This window comes from Augochlora pura, chromosome 8 (assembly GCF_028453695.1).
Source record: "Augochlora pura isolate Apur16 chromosome 8, APUR_v2.2.1, whole genome shotgun sequence".
NCBI lineage: Eukaryota > Metazoa > Arthropoda > Insecta > Hymenoptera > Halictidae > Augochlora > Augochlora pura.
In genome coordinates, this window is record NC_135779.1 from 8,928,189 (window position 1) to 8,947,004 (window position 18,816).

The 18,816-nt window shown below is 41.3% G+C and overlaps 3 protein-coding genes across 9 annotated transcripts; 2 read left to right on the forward strand and 1 right to left on the reverse strand.

Annotated features, from left to right (window-relative positions):
• The first annotated feature begins 261 nt into the window (after positions 1-261).
• On the forward strand, positions 262-4,122 carry LOC144474601 (sarcosine dehydrogenase, mitochondrial-like). 2 transcript variants are annotated; one of them, XM_078189665.1, is made up of 15 exons: positions 262-351; positions 428-533; positions 636-892; positions 970-1,182; positions 1,255-1,587; positions 1,659-1,821; positions 1,923-2,070; positions 2,130-2,268; positions 2,348-2,545; positions 2,610-2,877; positions 2,976-3,105; positions 3,159-3,415; positions 3,495-3,657; positions 3,755-3,862; positions 3,951-4,122. In XM_078189665.1, exons 1-15 carry the CDS (start codon positions 328-330, stop codon positions 4,120-4,122), a joined length of 2,679 nt encoding a protein of 892 aa, XP_078045791.1. In that variant the 5' UTR covers positions 262-327. The 2 variants fall into 2 exon arrangements, with proteins under 2 accessions (XP_078045791.1, XP_078045792.1); XM_078189666.1 differs by lacking the exons at positions 2,976-3,105; positions 3,159-3,415.
• A 37-nt stretch (positions 4,123-4,159) lies between these two features.
• On the reverse strand, positions 4,160-5,029 carry LOC144474607 (peptidyl-prolyl cis-trans isomerase-like 3). The gene is made up of 4 exons (XM_078189679.1): positions 4,890-5,029; positions 4,744-4,818; positions 4,377-4,657; positions 4,160-4,300 (listed from the first exon to the last, which is right to left on the reverse strand). Exons 1-4 carry the CDS (start codon positions 4,890-4,892, stop codon positions 4,174-4,176), a joined length of 486 nt encoding a protein of 161 aa, XP_078045805.1. The 5' UTR covers positions 4,893-5,029; the 3' UTR covers positions 4,160-4,173.
• A 255-nt stretch (positions 5,030-5,284) lies between these two features.
• Nocte (no circadian temperature entrainment) lies at positions 5,285-18,795 on the forward strand. 6 transcript variants are annotated; one of them, XM_078189663.1, is made up of 20 exons: positions 5,285-5,720; positions 6,689-6,836; positions 6,935-7,189; positions 7,270-7,426; positions 7,512-7,610; positions 7,687-7,979; positions 8,084-8,627; positions 8,759-9,520; positions 9,610-10,037; positions 10,136-10,178; positions 10,233-12,112; positions 12,250-14,292; positions 15,252-15,446; positions 15,562-15,870; positions 15,944-16,129; positions 16,207-16,342; positions 16,442-16,792; positions 16,890-17,035; positions 17,229-17,508; positions 17,598-18,795. In XM_078189663.1, exons 2-20 carry the CDS (start codon positions 6,744-6,746, stop codon positions 17,747-17,749), a joined length of 8,352 nt encoding a protein of 2,783 aa, XP_078045789.1. In that variant the 5' UTR covers positions 5,285-5,720; positions 6,689-6,743; the 3' UTR covers positions 17,750-18,795. The 6 variants fall into 6 exon arrangements, with proteins under 6 accessions (XP_078045789.1, XP_078045790.1, XP_078045784.1 ...); XM_078189664.1 differs by having other exon boundaries at positions 9,610-9,748; positions 9,827-10,037; positions 10,136-12,112; XM_078189658.1 differs by having other exon boundaries at positions 10,136-12,112.
• Positions 18,796-18,816: the final 21 nt, after the last annotated feature.

The following is an 18,816-nucleotide window of genomic DNA, read 5'->3' on the forward strand; positions in this document are numbered from 1 at the left end:
GATTATTAGTTTAAAAATATTAAGTTCATTAATTATTCTAAAACAAATAAAAGTTTACGTTCGTGTTGTAAGATTACACAAAAAAACATACCGTTGAGAGATAAATTATTTTCTTATGGATTCGTTTATATTCCTCGAGCAATGGTATCGTAATGAATGGAAATATTACACTGGTAATGTCGATAATAAAAAGTGAAAAACAAAAATGTAATAATGATAACATACAGCGAAGAAGAATTGCATCAGTAATCAACTACCGACGAACTGCGATATACGTGCATTAGTAATCCATGGTGAAACAGTTGTGAAGTATACTGCTCAAACAGTATGTTTCGTTTAATAAAGACCAAGGTACGTCTGTAGAAGTATCGGCTTTCTTTTTTATTTAGAAAGATCAAATCGCAAACTTTTCAACAAATATTTCTAGGTAAATGCAAGATGTATCATCTGTATGAGATCGGTAGCAACAATACCACAAGGGACCCAAACTTCATCGGTACAACTACCAAGCTACGCGGACGTTATAATAATAGGTAAACCTATTGAATGTTGATATATGATATTTAATATTGATCTCTATGAACAAACTGCACTGTAATAAACGTATTTAATATCTGTATAATGATTATTTATAGGTGGCGGGAGTGCCGGCTGCAATGCGTTGTATCACCTGGGAAGATCGGGCATCAAAGCCGTTTTAGTAGATAAGTCAAAGTTAATATCCGGTACTACATGGCACACTGCAGGACTTGTATGGGGTATACGTGGACCATACGATGTTGAGATGCAACTGCTCAGCGCTAGTAAACGTGTGCTAAACCGTTTGCAAGATGAAACCGGTATTCATCCAGGCTGGATCAATAACGGTGGACTAATAGTCGCCCGTACTAGCGTGAATATTCAAACAATTTCCTATTTCAGGCCTATTCCTTATATTATGGGAGACATTTTTTATAATCAATATTGTAGGAAAGACTGAACGAATGCAAAAGGCTTGTTAGCGTATCAAACGCTTTTGATATCGGAGCACGATTAATCTCACCTAAAGAGACAAAAGACTTGTTTCCTCTGCTCGACGAAAACTGCTTTCGAGGAGCGATCTATTCTCCAACTGACGGAGTCGTCGATCCTTCCATGTTGATAAATGCTTTAGTCAAATCGGCAAGGAACAATGGTTGTCAAGTAAGACGAGTTCCTTAAGTTTTTGAGCCAATGAAACCTTTCTATAGGTTCACATTGTTCTATTGTTTCCAGGTGATCGAAGATTGTCCGGTGTCGGAGATATTAGTGGACGATATTGATACGAATAAGAAGAAGGTTCGCGGTATCAACACACCTTATGGAATCATAAAGAGCGACGTTGTGCTAAATGCTGCTGGAGTTTGGTCAAAAAAAGTTGTGAACACCTTAAACTTGGACATCCCTTTAGTACCGATCAAACATGCTTACATCGTTACTGAACCGATGACTGGAGTGGAACAGCAACTTCCAAATATTCGGGACCCGGATGGCAGCCTATACTTTCGAATTCAAGGAAACTCAATTGCAGCAGGTTATTACGAACGGTGTCCCATCCTAATAGGATCTGTAAGTTTTCGTCGACTCTGTTCGAAACTGCCTACGCCATTCACGTTTATGCAATCTCTATTGTACAAAAGGCACCTGATAACTTCTCGTTCAGTCTGTACGAGCTGGATTGGGATATTTGCAGTCCATACATAGATTCCATGACTGAATTGATTCCTAATTTATCCAAAACTGGTATAAGAACGACCATATGCGGTCCAGAAAGCTTCACGCCCGATCACAAGCCACTTATGGGTAAGAATTTAAGATCGATCGAGGAATTCAAATTACTATTATCTGACAATAATTTGTCGAGTTATTTCAAATTGAACTTGTTAACATATTCCGTTTAAAAGGTGAAGACCCACGGTGCAGTGGACTATTTTATTCTTGCGGTTACAATAGCGCTGGTATGATGTTAGGAGGCGGATGCGGAGAACAAATTTCACGTTGGATTATAAATGGTCGGCCAGATAATTATATGTTTAATTATGACATTAGAAGGTACTTGTCTCAATCGATTCTATCAGTGTACATTATTCGCATCGATTGTCATCTGTTAGATTTATCACGGAGCAGAGGAACAATTTAACTTGGATGACCGAAAGATCTTACGAAGCATATGCAAAGAATTACAACATTATATTCCCACACGACGAGCCATTAAGCGGTAGAAATCTCAAAACAGATCCTTTCCATAATGTAAAGTGTTGTAAACAGTTTTTCGTTTTTTTTTTAAATTTTTCCGAAATTGTACATACAAAGAATTTCTTTACTGCAGCTACTTGTTGAAGAGGGTGCCATTATGGAAGAACGTCAAGGTTGGGAACGACCGGGATGGTTTTATCCGAGCCAAAAGGTTCAAATTATACCATATAATTATGAAAAGTCATGTGAAACGCTGGCAAACGAAAAAGATGAATATCGTGAAATATTAGAGAAAGAATACAGTTTCGAGCTTTCGTCGTTTAATAATATAGTAAGTTGACTATCAACAATAGTTGCATCGATAAACATCAACATTACGTATTTTCAATATTTAGATTCGGGATGAAGTACTTGCCTGCCGAAACAACGTCTCTTTATTCAACATGTCCTATCTTGGAAAATTTTATCTATGCGGCCCAGGAGCACAAGAAGCAGCCGATTACTTGTTCACGGCAGATACGCGTTGCAATACAAGTAAAACAATATACACCTGTATGCTCAATAAGACCGGTGGAGTAGAAATGGATTGCACAGTTACTATTTTGGAACCCGGTTCAGGCGGAGTCATAAATCCAATATTTAAAGACACAGCATTCTACATCGGTAGGTTATTTCGTCCGCAAGTTTTCCGCTGTCTCTAGCACGTTTTACTTATCATGAGTGTTTCATTTTGTTCACATCTAATTATTTTGAATATTAAGTCTCGAGTGGAGCATCGGCGTATCATACCTGGGCTCATATGAATAAAGTAATAGAGGAGAAGAAATTCGAAGTGTCCTTGCACGATGTTACCGATCAAATTGGTATTTTGTCGATCCAGGGTCCTAACAGGTATCGTAAAGTACGATAAAGTATTCTTTCCTTTGACGTATTCATGATTTTAGTCAAAACATAGTGGAATCGTTGTTCGAAGAGAAAATTTCGAACGAATCATTCGGCTACTCGACAACTAGATTGGCCCAAATTCGAAATCATTTGGTACGCTTAATTAGAATCAGTTTTACTGGTGAGCTCGGTTTTGAAATACATATACCCAAGTCATCATGCCAGCCTATTTATGGTGCATTAATGGAACACAGAGATAAATTTCACATAAAACATGCTGGATTTAGAGCACTGTATAGTCTTAGTTGCGAAAAAGGTACCCAGTAAAGACATTTTCTAGAGGATACAGGTGGAATGTTAATCGTGTTATAAATTCTCTTACATGTATTCTGCAGGTTATCATCTTTGGGGTTCAGATGTTCGAACAGACGATAACCCCATCGAAGCTGGATTAGGATTTGTTTGCCGCAAACACGGTCATTATCAAGGAAAATCAGCAATAGATCAGTTGCGGCAAAATGGAATAAAAAAAAAACTGATGCACTTCCATGTAGACAGGTGTGCTTATTACAACAGAATAGTGATCAGGCAGTGTTCTTCCGAACGTATTATTTATGTATGATAGATACAATTGTCTTAATTTTTGTTGCAACAGTGGTGTCTCATTATGGGGGTTGGAACCTATTTATAGGAATGACGTCCTTGTTGGTTATCTACGAAGAGCAGAACAAGGATATAGCTGTGATAACACCATCGGTCGCGGGTAATAAAGATGCAATCATTATAATTATAATTTATTATGGAGCACAATGATTTTAAACCTACTATACTCTCGTTGTTTTTCCATACAGATATGTTAAGCACCCAAACGGAGAGAATATTACAGAAGAGTTTCTAAAAAATGGTAACTATGAGATCGAAGTTATGGGGAAACGTTATAAAGCTGAATCTTATTTAAAAAGCCCATTTGACTCTCAGAACAAGAGGATACAAGGAATTTATGAAAACAGATCGAATCCGTGATTTTAACGTGTTTATATACTTTTTGTTTGTACCTTTATAATTAATGTACAGCTAGCATGCCAAGGGATTAGCATGAACAGTGACACTGGTTATTCGGGTTTCTGTAAGGGGTTTGTAATTCTTTGGGTTCACAGGCAATTTTTCCAATTGCTCTAATGTTTCCATTCCATCTATTACCCTGGAAATAAACAAATCATTATATCTGCAATAATATTATTCTATACATCAATAGGATCTATAACAAAAATATTTACTTTCCAAATATAGTATACTTTAGGTCTAAATGTGGTTGTGGCCCATATGTAATGAAAAATTGACTTCCATTCGTATTTGGACCATTATTTGCCATAGACATAAGACCTCTGACATTGTGTTTCAATTCTTCCTTGAATTCATCTTCAAATTTACGATTCCATATTGAAGTTCCACCTTTACCAGTTTGTGTTGGATCTCCAGTTTGTACAATAAATCCTTTTATATTGCGATGAAATAAACAATTATTATAATAATCGCTAGCACACAAAGCCAGAAAATTCTACAAAATAAAAAACTCGAGTTACAGTTAACAGGACATACCTGTACCAAGGACAGATATTGGAGATAAATACAGAAAAGACTTACCTCACTTGTTTTTGGACATAGCTCACAGAACAATTCTACCTTTATGTCACCGACATCCGTGTGTAGAGTTACGCTCTAGAAAAAATATTAGGTATAACATGCGAGAGGAACAATTGCGTTGCATACGGTGATATTAATTTACGTACCATTTTTCAGTAGATTAGTCAGCAATTCTTTCGAATTATAAAAATGTTGTTTGTTATTACCAACATTTCTCATAACATACCATCTATGCGTAACCAATAAAAAATCCGAGTGTACACACATATAGACGGCCATCTTGAATTTTATACGAGTACCAACGAAATCAAATGTATACAGTTATTGTTAAATAAATTTCAAGTATTTCTTATATAACTTTTTTTATAGGCGTTCGCAAACAAGTTAGAAAATCAAAAAAATTATATCTGCGATAAAGAGAACATATTTGAATTGAAGGAAAAGAGCATAAAACATACTTCGTGAATAATGCCAATAAATTTGTAATGAACTTGACTTCGGTTCAAAGCGACAAGGCATCGTAGGAGCAGCGCCACTTATTTCTGTTGAATGTTCCGCTTGTTTCTCATCATAAGTAACGGTTAGGTAAAAAAAGATATTGAATACTGTGGTGTAGATTTAACGCGTAAAAAGCGTGTCTATCGTTGTTCAAATCGAGAATTTGATTTTATTTTCTGAAATAAGAAGGGAAAACAATTATCCGTAAAGAAACATCGCAAAGCAGTGACAAGAAAATCCGGACGAGTGGCGCGTCTGTGCAAACGGCTCTCTGGTCGTATGACGTAATTGTATTGATCGCGGAAGAAGAGCCGAAAGTCGCGCATTCGCCATCTTGGACGAATTGTGGAAAAGAAGTATCTGTGTCTCACAGGCGCGGTACACTTGTAACAGTTGTAATCCGTGGCGATCCGGATATTAATTAGTTTAACTGGGAATTAACCCTTTTGTGAATTAGATACCCATTTGGACGGACCAAGGTAAGTTCTTATTTCCTTCGTTCGCTTCTCCGTCCGAATCTTTTTTTCTACGTGGAAACCTTGCTATACAACTTGGTCCTGGTAAGCGTCAACCTCGAGTGCTACTTCTCCTTTCGTATGGTTATCCAGTAACTATCTCGTTTCAAAACTATTCGAACCTGTCAATCGTTTATTATTATCTGAATATATGACCGTTGCATCACGAATCTTTTTGTTTTGAATTTTTGTGACTTTGACATCGCGAACAAGGGGTTGGGTCGGAACGTTACATTCTGCCCATACTCCTTCTCAGTCAGCATCTTTCGCATATTTTAGCAGATATTCTCTGGATTGTATATCCTTTCTCATGACTTTCTTTCCACTTTTGTCCTTTTTTTTTCATTTTCTTCGCTTCTTTTTCAACATAACAAAACTATCCGACTCTCTCCTGTCAGCCTTTCTCTCTCACTCTGTCTGCTGTCTGTCTGTCTGCCTGCCTATCTCCATCTCTGTCTCTATCAATTCCCCCTCTCATTCTCATTCGCTTTCCGCATTGAACGTTCTTGTCAACCTTCTCGTTGTCTAGTCCGTCAATGTATTGCTTTCTGTCGCATAATTGCCAGTGCTGTTTGTTAAACATTTTTTTCAGGAGTTACTAATTATCAATTTTCATCGCACTTTCATTTATTTGCGCATTTGTATTATTATCGTTTTAGGTTTTGTTGCGTATGTGTTTGCGCGCGCGTGCCTACATATAGAATATACTGTTAATTTTATATATTTATTATGCATCTTATATTTTTTTAACCAAAGTTTAATATACATTTAAATGGAGTAAAATATTTTGATTAGTACTTGCTCAAATATTTCTGTTCCTTTTATTTATTTAATTGTCTACTTATTTATTTGTTTCTATAAAGGAATGGTATCTTGTCACAAAACAAGTTAAAAATATTTTAAAGCTACAAAAATTTATGTTATGATTTCAGACAAAAGGTTCGTTCTTTGGGTCTGATTAGTACTAAATGGTTGCCTGCAGACAGCATGTCTACTCTGTCAGGGCTTGTGTCGAAGGGGGAGAAAGGAAAATCCAAGTTCCAATCATTAGACATCAATAGTTTATACAGAGAGTGTAGAGTAAGTTGAAATTATGCAATTATTTGTTATTTTTTTTATATTTCATTTAAAATTTCAATAAACGAGATGATAATAAAATTTGTGTTACTTATATTCAGGGTGAATCTTTGGAGCAACAGCAGCAGAAAAATACATTACCACGCAAACATGGAATGCAAAGTCTTGGAAAGGTGCCTTCGGCACGGCGACCTCCTGCTAATCTGCCCAGTTTGAAAAGCGAATATAGTAGTAGCGATCCAGCTGTCAGTCTTGTACCAAGCGGAGGAAGTGGTTGGGCTACTACCAAAGATACAACAACAACAACCACTACCATCACAACCACCACAACTACAACTTCATCAGAAACAACCACTGTGAGTTTACATACATATATGTTTAGTTTCGAAACATGGAAAAGAATTAATACCGGAATGACCATTTTTATTGTTACTAGTCAAATTCTTCACCGGCACAATGTGTAGCAGGGAATACTGCAACATCATCACTGCATCCTCTACTGCCAGGACAACAAAGCATTTCTCAAACTTCTTACAGTACCGACACGAACATCAAATCATCATGGAGTGCAGTAATGAGCAGATCAGGAGATGGTAAAAATTGTAACTTATCTGAAATATTATCTAATTAATCTTGTAATTTTCTACACGATTGTTTTATTTGCGGTGCAATGGTTAGGCGGTGCGCCGGCAGGCCAGCAACATATTCAACAGCAGCAGTCTACAAATCGGGAATTAAGTGCTCAATACGGTCCCGGTCCAAGTTTACGTCCACAAAGTAAGTTTGAATTTGACTAATACGTATAATATTATGCAAGGTATTGAAAGGAATACAATATGTACTTATTTGCTAGCGGAAGGAAGTTGGATACAAGGTGGAAGTCGTACAGCCAGTGGTGCAGGGTTGGCAACGGCTGGTCCCGGCACTGGGACCACTTCGGGGGTCCAGGGCCCCCCTTTGAATACCGCTGGATCGGGAGGACATGTCGACGCATCTGGCGGACGACAGAACTTGGTCCAGTCTCCCAACATGGCCATGGCCCAGGGAGGCCCTCATAATGCTCCAAACAATCAGAGTGCTCTAAATTCTGGCTCCCATCAAATTGGCCCAAATTTACACCACTATAGAGGACTTATTCCTCCGTTTGTAAGTTTGTATATTCTTATAACCGTTCTCCAATGTTAATGGTTTAGAAAATGTAATAGATATTTCCTCGTTTGAAATCGTCACTAGAAACAAAATATTTGCAGATGTTTCGAGGAAATTTTCCTGGAGGATTTCCCTCACAGTTTCCAGCGAATACCGGTCCCAACGGACCCAGACCACGATTTAATTACTCCGCGGAACGATTCCCTGCACCGGCACCCCCGCGTCAACAAGAACGCGAACGTGTTTCCGAGGAAGAAATTGTTACCCGACCAATTATCAAAGAGGAAGATCTTACTCGAATGGATGATATTTCCCGCGATGCCGGTTGGGCAGAACAAGACGACATCGATTATAACAAGAAACTTACTTTTAGCGATGACGAAACAGATTCCGAACCATTGAAGAAAGATGAGAAAAAAGATATTACGGAGGAGAAAGCCGAAGAAACTTTAACGGAAGATAGAGATAATAAAACTCGAGAAAATCGTGATATTCACGACAATCGCGAGTCGAAGGAAACTAGAGACCAACCAGTTCATCGTTCATGGACTCATAGTTCTTTGCCACGTGACTATCGTGGATCCAATGGATCTGGTAGCTATAATAGCAACCAATCACAGTTACATTTGGTACATTCTTTGAGAGGTGAGGCTAGAGATTTGTTTTTCACCGAAAGAAACATTACAATAATAAAGAAACATTAAAATAATATATTCATTATTTAATATTTGAACTATTTATTTTTTTTATTTCTAAATGTGTTTTACTGTGAACAGGCGTGGAAGACGACGAAGGATGGAACGAGAAACGACGAGTAGTGAGAGTCGAGATGGCATCCGTTACCGAGCGTGCTCAGCAGCGTAAAGAGGAAGTGGAGAAATTGTACGAAGAATCCAGTAGACAGGCCGCAGCTAAAAAACAACAAGACGTCGAGCAAAAATTGAAAGAAAAACAGTTGATTGAACCGAAGAGTTTAATAAGTGTTCCACCTGTGCCAATCCCGGTACCGGAATGGGAACGCGAGAGGGAGAATAGAGATCGAGAAAGATCTTGTGCTGGATCTTCCGAGGGGAAAGGTGGAGATGACAAGTCTTTAGTCCGTGAATCTCGTGAAAATAGAGATGCTCCGAAGTATAATAGAGACTCGCGGGACCAGCTGCTATCCGATTTCCGACAAGTCGATCGACAAACTTTCATGAGGCAACAAGACGGTGCGCGCAGTGAACGGGATAGAGATCGCGAACGCGACCGGGATCGGGACCGTGATCGCGAGCGCGACCGTGATCGTGATCGTGAACGCGATCGCGACCGTGACCGTGATCGCGATCAAAGGGACACGAGAGATCGCGAACACTTGCCGTCGTTCTCCCGTTCTTTTCAATGTAATTTACCACCGCGATTTCAAAAGCAACAAGCTGAGAGAAGCAACGCTGGATTCAATCGTATTTCACCGAGCACCGAGAGAGCATCACTTCAGACAGTCTCCTTTTCCGGACAATACGATTCCGGCAGATGGCTTCACAGTCAGAATTCGCTAAGTAAGTAGTCAAAGTGTCTTTGTACTTTAGGAATGTTTTTGCAAGTCGACTAATTAATATTTCTAACATCCGAATAACATTCGTCTCAGTAGATAACAATTTGAAGCAGTCTCACGGTACTGTTCCACCCCAACGTCGAAGCAGAACGGACTCTGAAATCTCTGTGTCAATGGAAGACGAACGACCTCCGTCCCGAGATTATCGAAGTTCTTTCTTACGGGAAGATCGGTATCGTAATTCTTCGCATCGGCCTTACGATGCCCGCAAACCAGGCGGCTACAGTGACGAGTACAACCGCAATTACAGAGATCACGATTATGAGGACAAGCATTCTCGTGACTCCTGGGAACGTGATAGATACTACGACGACAACAAAACTCGGGAATCGAAGGATACTTTGGAATCGAGAGATGATCGAGAAACTCGAGATGCTCGCGATGTTCGTGCAACTAGAGACATAAGGGAAACTCGCGAACGAGATACCAAGCTGAAAAAGGATTATGATAATTACTTGAAGGTATTCAGCAGTTTCTGTTGTCGATTTCTTACGTGCAATACCACATATCGATGTGTTCATTTGTATAGTCTTAAATTGATTTTCGTATTCACCAACAGGATTCCTTCGAGGACCGTGATCGGGACCGTGAGCGAGAACGAGGCCGCGATCGCGACCGTGATCGTGACCGTGATCGGGACCGTGAGCGAGAACGAGGCCGCGATCGCGACCGTGATCGTGACCATGAACGTGAACGCGAACGAGATAGAGATCGTGATCGCGACCGTGACCGTGACCGTGATCGTGAACGCGACCGTGAACGCGATCATGATCGCGATCGTGATCGTGACCGTGAACGCGATCGTGACCGTGAACGCAATCGTGATCATCGTGATCGCGATCGTGATCGTGACAGGGAACGCGACCGCGATCAAAGGGAACGATCAGAGAGCGTTGAATGGCGTGAGGAACGTATGCAAGATGCTAGGTCAATGGATAATCGTCGCGACACCCAACGGGAAGAGCGAGTGGAACGCAATGAACGGCCGCAAAGACCGGATTCTCGCGACAGTCGCACTTCCAGAGAATCGAAGACGTCCTTGCGCGAGGATGATTCACACAAGTTGCGCGACTGCGGTTCCTGGGCGAACGAGGTTGCTGATTACGAGGAAAGCAAGCGTGATACGTATCACGAGGACAACCGAGAAAGAGAACGAGAAAGAAGACAACCTCTTGGACCAGTGACCAAAGAGAGAATTGAGGCAGATGAATTGAAAGGCGAAAAACGTAACTTAATTCAATTGAAACGAGCGAGTTCTGAGCATGATAAAAAGGATTCGGCTAAAGAATCGGTGATTGAGACAAAGAAGGATGCGGATGTTTGGAGTTGGAAAGTAGATCGAATAAACGACAGCAATCGAACGGTGGAAAGAGCCGATAATTCCCCAAAGGCATGGGCCGATGCTGTTTCACCGACGTTCGAGAAGGAAGAGGAGAAAAGTTTGGAAAGCATCAAGAATGATAAGGAGACCGATGAATTGAAGCAGAATTTGGAGAAGTTGAGCTTGGAGAAAAGAGGAGAAGGTGTTTTGAACGAGGATGTGATGTCGGAACAGCAGGGAAAGGAAGAGAAGCGAGACAAGGGTATTAGAAACCGAACCAGCAGTGGTGGATCAAATTCTAGAGCCCGCGAGCCTCGAGGAGGTCGGCAGTGGGCTGCCACCTATGGCACGTCGTATGCCAGAGGAGGTTGGCGCAGCTCAGAATCTAGAGGACGAAGAGGTGTGCACAGAACCAGCGGCAGACCAGCCTCTGCTAGAAGCGGTTCTTACGGACATACTGATTCAGAAAATAGCGGTGACGAAGTATCTTGCTCAACTGAGTCGGGAAAAGAAGAAAAGAAGTCTGCCAGATCGCCAAAGCCTAATCAAAAAGCAGAAAAGGAAGAGCGTAATCGAGAAGTCTCCAACCGAGAAGAGAAGCGTGTCGATTACACGCTGTCGCAGTCGCAGACTCAGACCCAGTCGCAGTCTCAATCGCAGTCCCAAACGCAGCCGTCATCACAGTCCCAACCGCAGTCGCAACGAAGCGAGAAACGACCCTATGATGGTAGCAAAACGAGCCACGAGGGATTTGCTCCTTCCGGAGAACCTTCTCGTCTCGGTCGGGGCGGTGTGCGAATGCGGAGTTCCACAAGCACAGGAAATCGCATGGAAGGATACGGACCGCCCTCCAGTAAGAGTCCTTTTTCCTGCGAACGAACCGCCGAGGAGAAGCGGCAGGAATCATCAAACTCAATGCGCCAAAATCCAGTCTTATCGACACCAATTTCCGAGAAAGAACCAATCGCCCTCACATGCTTGCAACTAGAGTCTACCGACGACAAAATCATCGCGAAACAACAAGCACTTACCGCAGGGATCACCGGGAAACGTGCCAAGTCTCCGATTCAGCAATCCCAGCAGCACCAACAAACCCAGCAGCCTTGTAATAAACAAGACATCAATCACGCGAGCAGCAGTGCCGTTTCTCAGAAGGTACACGGTCGCAAGGAGGAATCATCGCGTTCGAAAAGAACTCGCAGCGCTAGCAGAAGGGTAAGTAATTATGTACTGTACAGATAAAATCTGAAAATCTGAAATCTGCCCATGGGATCGTGACTTTTTGCTACCACAACTATGTATTATTATAGAATCGATAGGCTATTAAAAATTGTTGTTAATATTAATTACAGGGCAGAGACAATCGGGAGTCCCGATATCGTGGAAGCAGCAACAACGTGTCGAAGCAAAATTCGTCGGACATTGGAAATGAAGAGTGGGAGTCGACTTCCGACAACAGCGAAGATCACGTGGAAGAGCACAAGGAGGTGCGAAACAGTCGCAAGCAATTTGGTACGCGTACCAACTCGGGTGGCAGCCAGAACGCTGTAGGATCGAACATGGGACATTCTCGCAGAAACGAGCAAACAGACAGAACTTCGGGCAATCAACGGGATCAGCGGGATCAGCGAAATCAGCGAGAGAAACCTGCAAAGTCTTCCAATTCAACATCCCGCGCTCCCGGTGCGGAGAAACGAAACCTGCAGAATATGGGTTTCGCCAATCAAAAGAATCATGCTAGCACCATTCCGCCTCTGATGCAGTCCGCACAAGTGCAGAATGGAAGATCAAGGAGTCAGACTTCCGGAGGTAACGCGACGATTTTGAACAAGTCGACCGCGAAGGATACTACGGTGAATCGCATAGACGAAATCAAACTGACCGATCCAAACTTAGTGAACCAAGCACTAAATGACATGAATAAGAAATCCCAGGCTAAAGACAAGAAAATAACGGTTGACTATGAAATGGAGTCTAGTAATTATACCGAGGACGGATCGAACGTAACGGAGAAGAAAGTTGATTCTGACGGTTTCCAGGAGGTTCGTTCCAAGAAGAACGTTAAGGACTCCAGACACGGGCAAAAGGAGGAAACTAAGCCGTTGAAACGCGAAAAGGAGAAAGACAGGGAGCGGGATCGTTCAAAGTCGAAGGCGAACGGAGGTGGTTCACAAACCGCTTCGTTGCAACAAGTTCAAAATGTACCAACTCCATTGAGCCAAACCATTCCACAACTAGCAAATATGCTACCGAAGCAGCATGATAGAGCACGAGGACCGAGGCTTGCTCCTCGATTCCAACGGTTACAAAAGCAACAACAACAACAGATGTGCACATCAGAGCTGAACGATTCAAATAAACAGAGCAACTCTAGCAATGCATACAGCAGTAGTAAAGATTCGTCGTCGAGTGGACCAGCGCCACCGCCTTCTGTCAACGCATGGGACAAACCATTCACAACCAGCCAACTGCGTTCAACGTCGCCATCCGCTGTTTCCGCGGATCTTCCATTGATGGCCGGTATGTCGACGCAAAACGATCATGGACACGTTCATAGTCACGGTCACGAGGTCAACGAACAAACGAATTCTGGCAACAGTAGCCAACGAAATTCGCCGAACGGTGAGAAACCTGGCAGCTGCGGTGCCGGAGCTGGTAGTGGCAGCAGCGGAAGCGGAGGTGGAGCTAGCAAAACTTTGAAGGAACAACACTCTGAGAAAAATTCTGTCTCTGATGTTTCTTCGCCACCTGTACAGACCTTAATCTTCGAGAACACTAATTACTCAAAGACCACAAAAGCCGCACCCTCCGATCTCGCCGTTAAGACGAAGTTTCCAAATCATATTAAAAACCAACAACAGCAGCGTATCGAAAAACGTGCGGAATTGGATGAGGAAGGCAATGGTGGGAGTGCTCCGGGATTACAGCAACAACAGCAACAGAGCCTCCCAGTTGCCTTTTCAAATAAGCCGAGCGATCTGATGAAAGACAAGAATCAGGAACCGATTCAGATGCCGTTATCTTTCAACAAAAACGAAGACAACGCCGACATGAAGTTGGACTTTACGTTCGATTCGGATCTCTCCCAATTAACGGAAGACAAGAACAAGAGCCTGGGAATGACGCGATCCATGCATATGGCAACCGGCCAAAGCACTATCTCACCTTCCACTGCTGAGCTTAATCTGAAGATTGCTTCGGTGAAGAAAGTTTGGGAAAACGCACCGCCGATGCCAACGGTGGTCGAGCACGAGGATGGAAACGTTGTCAGTAGCGCAAACACTTTTCCTCAAGCGTTCGAAAGTGCGGACGTCGACGATAGCTACAGTCCGCACCAACAATACAATCAAAATAACATGAAAAGTGAAATAACCACTTCCACGAACGTGTGCAAGGTGAGAAATCATTTCGCGCACATTTATTCTCATAGTATCATGCATGCGTATCAAAGCTATTACATCACTAGAAATTGACTCGATACTCCGACTGAAATTCAAGAATTTATATGTATTTTCTTGTTTCTCCATTCTTGTTTCTTACATTTGTCGATATATTCGAAGTTACCTTTGCCCGTATCTCGACATCCCCTTAAGTAGTTACCATGGTGAAAATCAGAAAGGTAAGTGGCTGACGCGTACCGTTCGTTCAGTTTTTATTTCATCCTTGCGATACCAACAATCTCGGCAACCGCTTCCAACAGCAACACATCCTTCCATATCGATTTCTATCATTTTCGCTTCTACAACCATTTCGAATCGAGTTTCTAACTAGTACTGTTCATGTCCGATTAATGAACAACACTCTTGATAAAATAAACTCTAATATCGTTGACATCACCAATCATTCGTCCCTATTTAGATATTTCATCATTATTATAAATGTCCTGTCTTTTGCAATTGCTTCTCATTAATCTGAATATCGAAAACGTTCTGCAAAACTGAATCTAGGGAAGGGTCATTTTTCTTCATGTTGGCAATACTATTACTATTATTATCATAACTGTTATTATTATTAGCATTATTATTATTATCGTCATTATTATTATTAATTATTATTATATTATTACTATAGTCTTTCCCATCCTTCGTTCCCTGGTATTAATTACAGTTCTCCTGTACTTTCTATCGAGTGATTTTCCTTTCATCCAGCTCAAACACGATTAGCGATGAACCTAACTATTTTCACCACAGTTCGAAAGCAGATTAAAGAAAGGAAGAAAATATTGTTCCTCGAAATACGCGTGATTCGGTCAGCATCAATTAGAACGGCAGTTGATAGTGATGTAAATAGAAAATTAAATAACGAAATACTATGTCCCCTGTGGGAAGATGCTGACTCTTTGCCTGATGCGCAGCTGGTTCCCCCGCAGGTGAAGCCGCAGCAACAGTCTTCGGGAAGCAACAGCGGTCAGACAGGTTCAACAGTTCCTGGACCAAGTCCTATCGGAGCGGGCCAGAGTCCAATCGGTCATCCACCAGTCAGTCTTCAAGGACCTTTGAGCCCGCCTCCGTTCAATTCTACGGGACAACCGTCTCATATAAACTATCAGGTGCAGTTTAACTGAAAACAAACTATTCTTTTCTGCCGCGTCATCGTCTGCGTTACATGAGATAAAATGTATTTAATCACCGCCTTCTTTTTTTTTTGGTTTCTTTTCATTTTAGGAATTTCCTCAATACCCGGCCTCTCAAGCCGCGCAATATGGTAGCATCTCTGCGATACCCTCTCCACCAGCTGTGTTGTTTAACACAGGTTCTGGCCAACTTCCGGCTCAAGCAGGAGGTCTATACGGAACTTTTCAGTTAGATCAAAGCCGATCTCCTTTCACTCAATACCCGCCGTACGCACCGTCCCTACAAAATTCGTTTAGCCAGCAGAATCTCTACCTACAGCAACCTCCGCCACCGCCTCCGCACGCACCAAATGCGCCTACCCCAGAAATGTATCAGAGCAATCTCTCTCAGTATCGCATTGTAAGTAAAACATCGAACAATAAGTGAGTTCCAATGTTAGCTGTATGATTTTCTGATGACTTTATTTTCGTAGACCGCAGCTGCTGCTCCTCCTTTTGGACAAAACCAACAGCTTAGTAATAATCCAAATACGGTTCTTATCAGCTCTTCCTCGAATTCTTTGATGTCAGCGAGCGTGAAACCATCTTCGCAACCTATTGGCGCTATTGGAACAAAGGCGCCGCATTTTCAAGCACCATCTGCTCCGCAACCAAATCCAGTACTAATTTTATATTCCTTTAAATGAGCTGTCTCAAACTGTTAATTCCAGAAACTAAATCGTTCCAATATTTCTAGTTGACATATATACCCTATGATCCAAGCCAAGTACTAGGGGTGAGCGGTAGTTATATGGGCAACTCTCAATTGGTTCAGAGACCCGGTCCGAACGTACAAGCTTCAGCCAATAGTTACTACAGCGCCACTTCGGCTGGTAAATATACAAACAGTTTGCAACAAACTTGCTCAGAGTGTCAATAATAAGATACAGTATGTGTGATTTATTCAATGCTATTAAAATACTATTTTACAGATGTGTTTACCGGCTCGCAAACAGGCTTTTATCAACCTGGAGGCGCAACCCAACAGACCGGCACTCATTACGGACTGCAAGGATTTGGTCAACATAGCCAGAATTTGGCAACTGGCAGCGCCACACCAGTCGGATTACAAAATTTCAGCTCTGGCTTTTTATCGAGTTCCGGTTTACAGATTGCTGCAGCTGCGGCTGCTCAGCAATATCGCAATCCTACAGGAGGACTTCCAGGACCAGCAAATGCTGGTCCTACATTTCTCAGCAAACATCAACCACAGGAGCAACCTAGACAATTGAAGAGTCCTTCAGGAAATCAACAAGATGTTCTTGCATCGGTTTTCAGTTCCAGTGAGTTACGTTTATTCTATATATTCTTGTTCTATCAGATCCCTTATCGCAAAATATTTTCATTCACGATTTTACTGTATTGAACGTTTTTCTGCAGCACCACAAATACCATCTCCCAAATCAAGAAACTGTAAACAACAATCTTCGTCCCAACAGCCTCAACCAAGTCCCACACAGCATCACAAGTATCAGCAGTATCAAGGCGTTAGTCAATCTGCTTTGGTAAGCAGTTACAGTAACTACGTATGTATCGCTCTTACGTTTATCTCAATTATCATAAATCAAACATTAAAATTAAACGATAATAGAAATATTGAAATACTATAGAATATATAAATTAAATAATAAAGCTAAATCATCATTCGATATTGACGTGTATCGATAGAAATGAAGGAAAGGTCACCCTATCGGAAGATGAACGTCCACTACATTGCAGGTTTTGCAGCAAAATGTACGCGGTATGGGGATGCCACCACGTCCTGGTATTCAACCTTCACAGCAAAGATATCCTCCACCGATTCAGAGACCGGTTGTTCCATTCACACCTGGTCCAAATCCAAATAACCCCACTCAACAACAACCGAATTGCATGCCATCGCAGCAACAACAACAACCGCCTCAAGCTCAAATCAATCGTCACAGACCGAATATGCATCAACAACAACAACAGCAACAACGTAATATGAAAATGCAACAACAGTACTATTCTACACAAGGTTTGTTTTCCGTTTTACTCATACATGACTTGTGCAATACAATTGTTTATCTATTTACTTTTGTTGTTACAATCGATTGTTCTTGGCAGGAAATGTGAAAATGGATACAACAGAGAAAGCTGATTCTCACAATGATAAAATCAACGATAACGGATCCACTGCACAACAAGGAAACACCAAGGCAAACGTTAATCAACAGGACAATGACAATAAAGAAGAAGTGAACCAACAAAATGAGTGAATGTGAAAGAAAAACCGTTCCGTTCATTCTATCGCTTGAAAAGAAATACTGTTTACGATTACATAACGACATTACGTCGATTCGAAAGGTAAATTATAATGATTAAGTTGTTTTTGTACATGGAAAAGACTCCAAATGACATTGTATTTGCCATTTTAAAGAAGCTCATGAGCTCTCGGGAGACGTATTCGATACTTGGCTATACTGGTATATGTATCTAGTTAGAATTACTTAACCTTGGCGCATTGAAGAAAAGAAACATAGGTGATATCGTCATTGTACACGTCAACGCTTCTCCGAATTAATTATAACGAAGTTGCGTTTCATAAATTCTACGAACAAATCACGTTATCGAACATTCCCTTTTGTTCGAGAAAATAATAGTGCGTACTAAGTACACAACGCTGCAATGTACGTTAGAAGTATGAGGGAAAAACGAAACTAGTTCAAGGAAATAAATCCAATCGATACACTAAAGACAAAACAAGCTTGTCTGAACGAAAATGAAACAAAATAAAACTTTCTACGGATTACTGTATGAAAGAAAGGAACTCTATAACGCGCGTTGCTCGATTCAATGGAAAACGAAAGTTAGGAACGCATCACAGTTGGACTGGTACGCACAACGTATCACTTCTTGGTGTTAATCAACCACCCTACCAATTAATTGCATTGAATATGAAGATTATAAATGTGCACAAGACTCGTATTTCTGTATATGGACACGACGGCGGTCTGTGGTATACGATAATGTAAAAGCCAATTATCCGGAAACTTAGTTCGACAAAGATATAGCACGACCGTTGCTACAATACATTTTCTAGAGCACCATTCAAATGGGGGAAGAACAACAAACGTCGGTAAAGAAGACTGTTTTATGTATATCGAAATTTCAAATTACCTATGCGATGGTCGTATAGATCTGCATGACGTTGTCCCTAATACAGTGTGACAAGTAAAAAGTTCGTGTACATTAATCGTTTATTAATATAATGTGCGGTCATGACGAAGCTTGTGAAAAATAAATAGTGCAACAATTGTTTATAGTTACTGAATATATTATCATG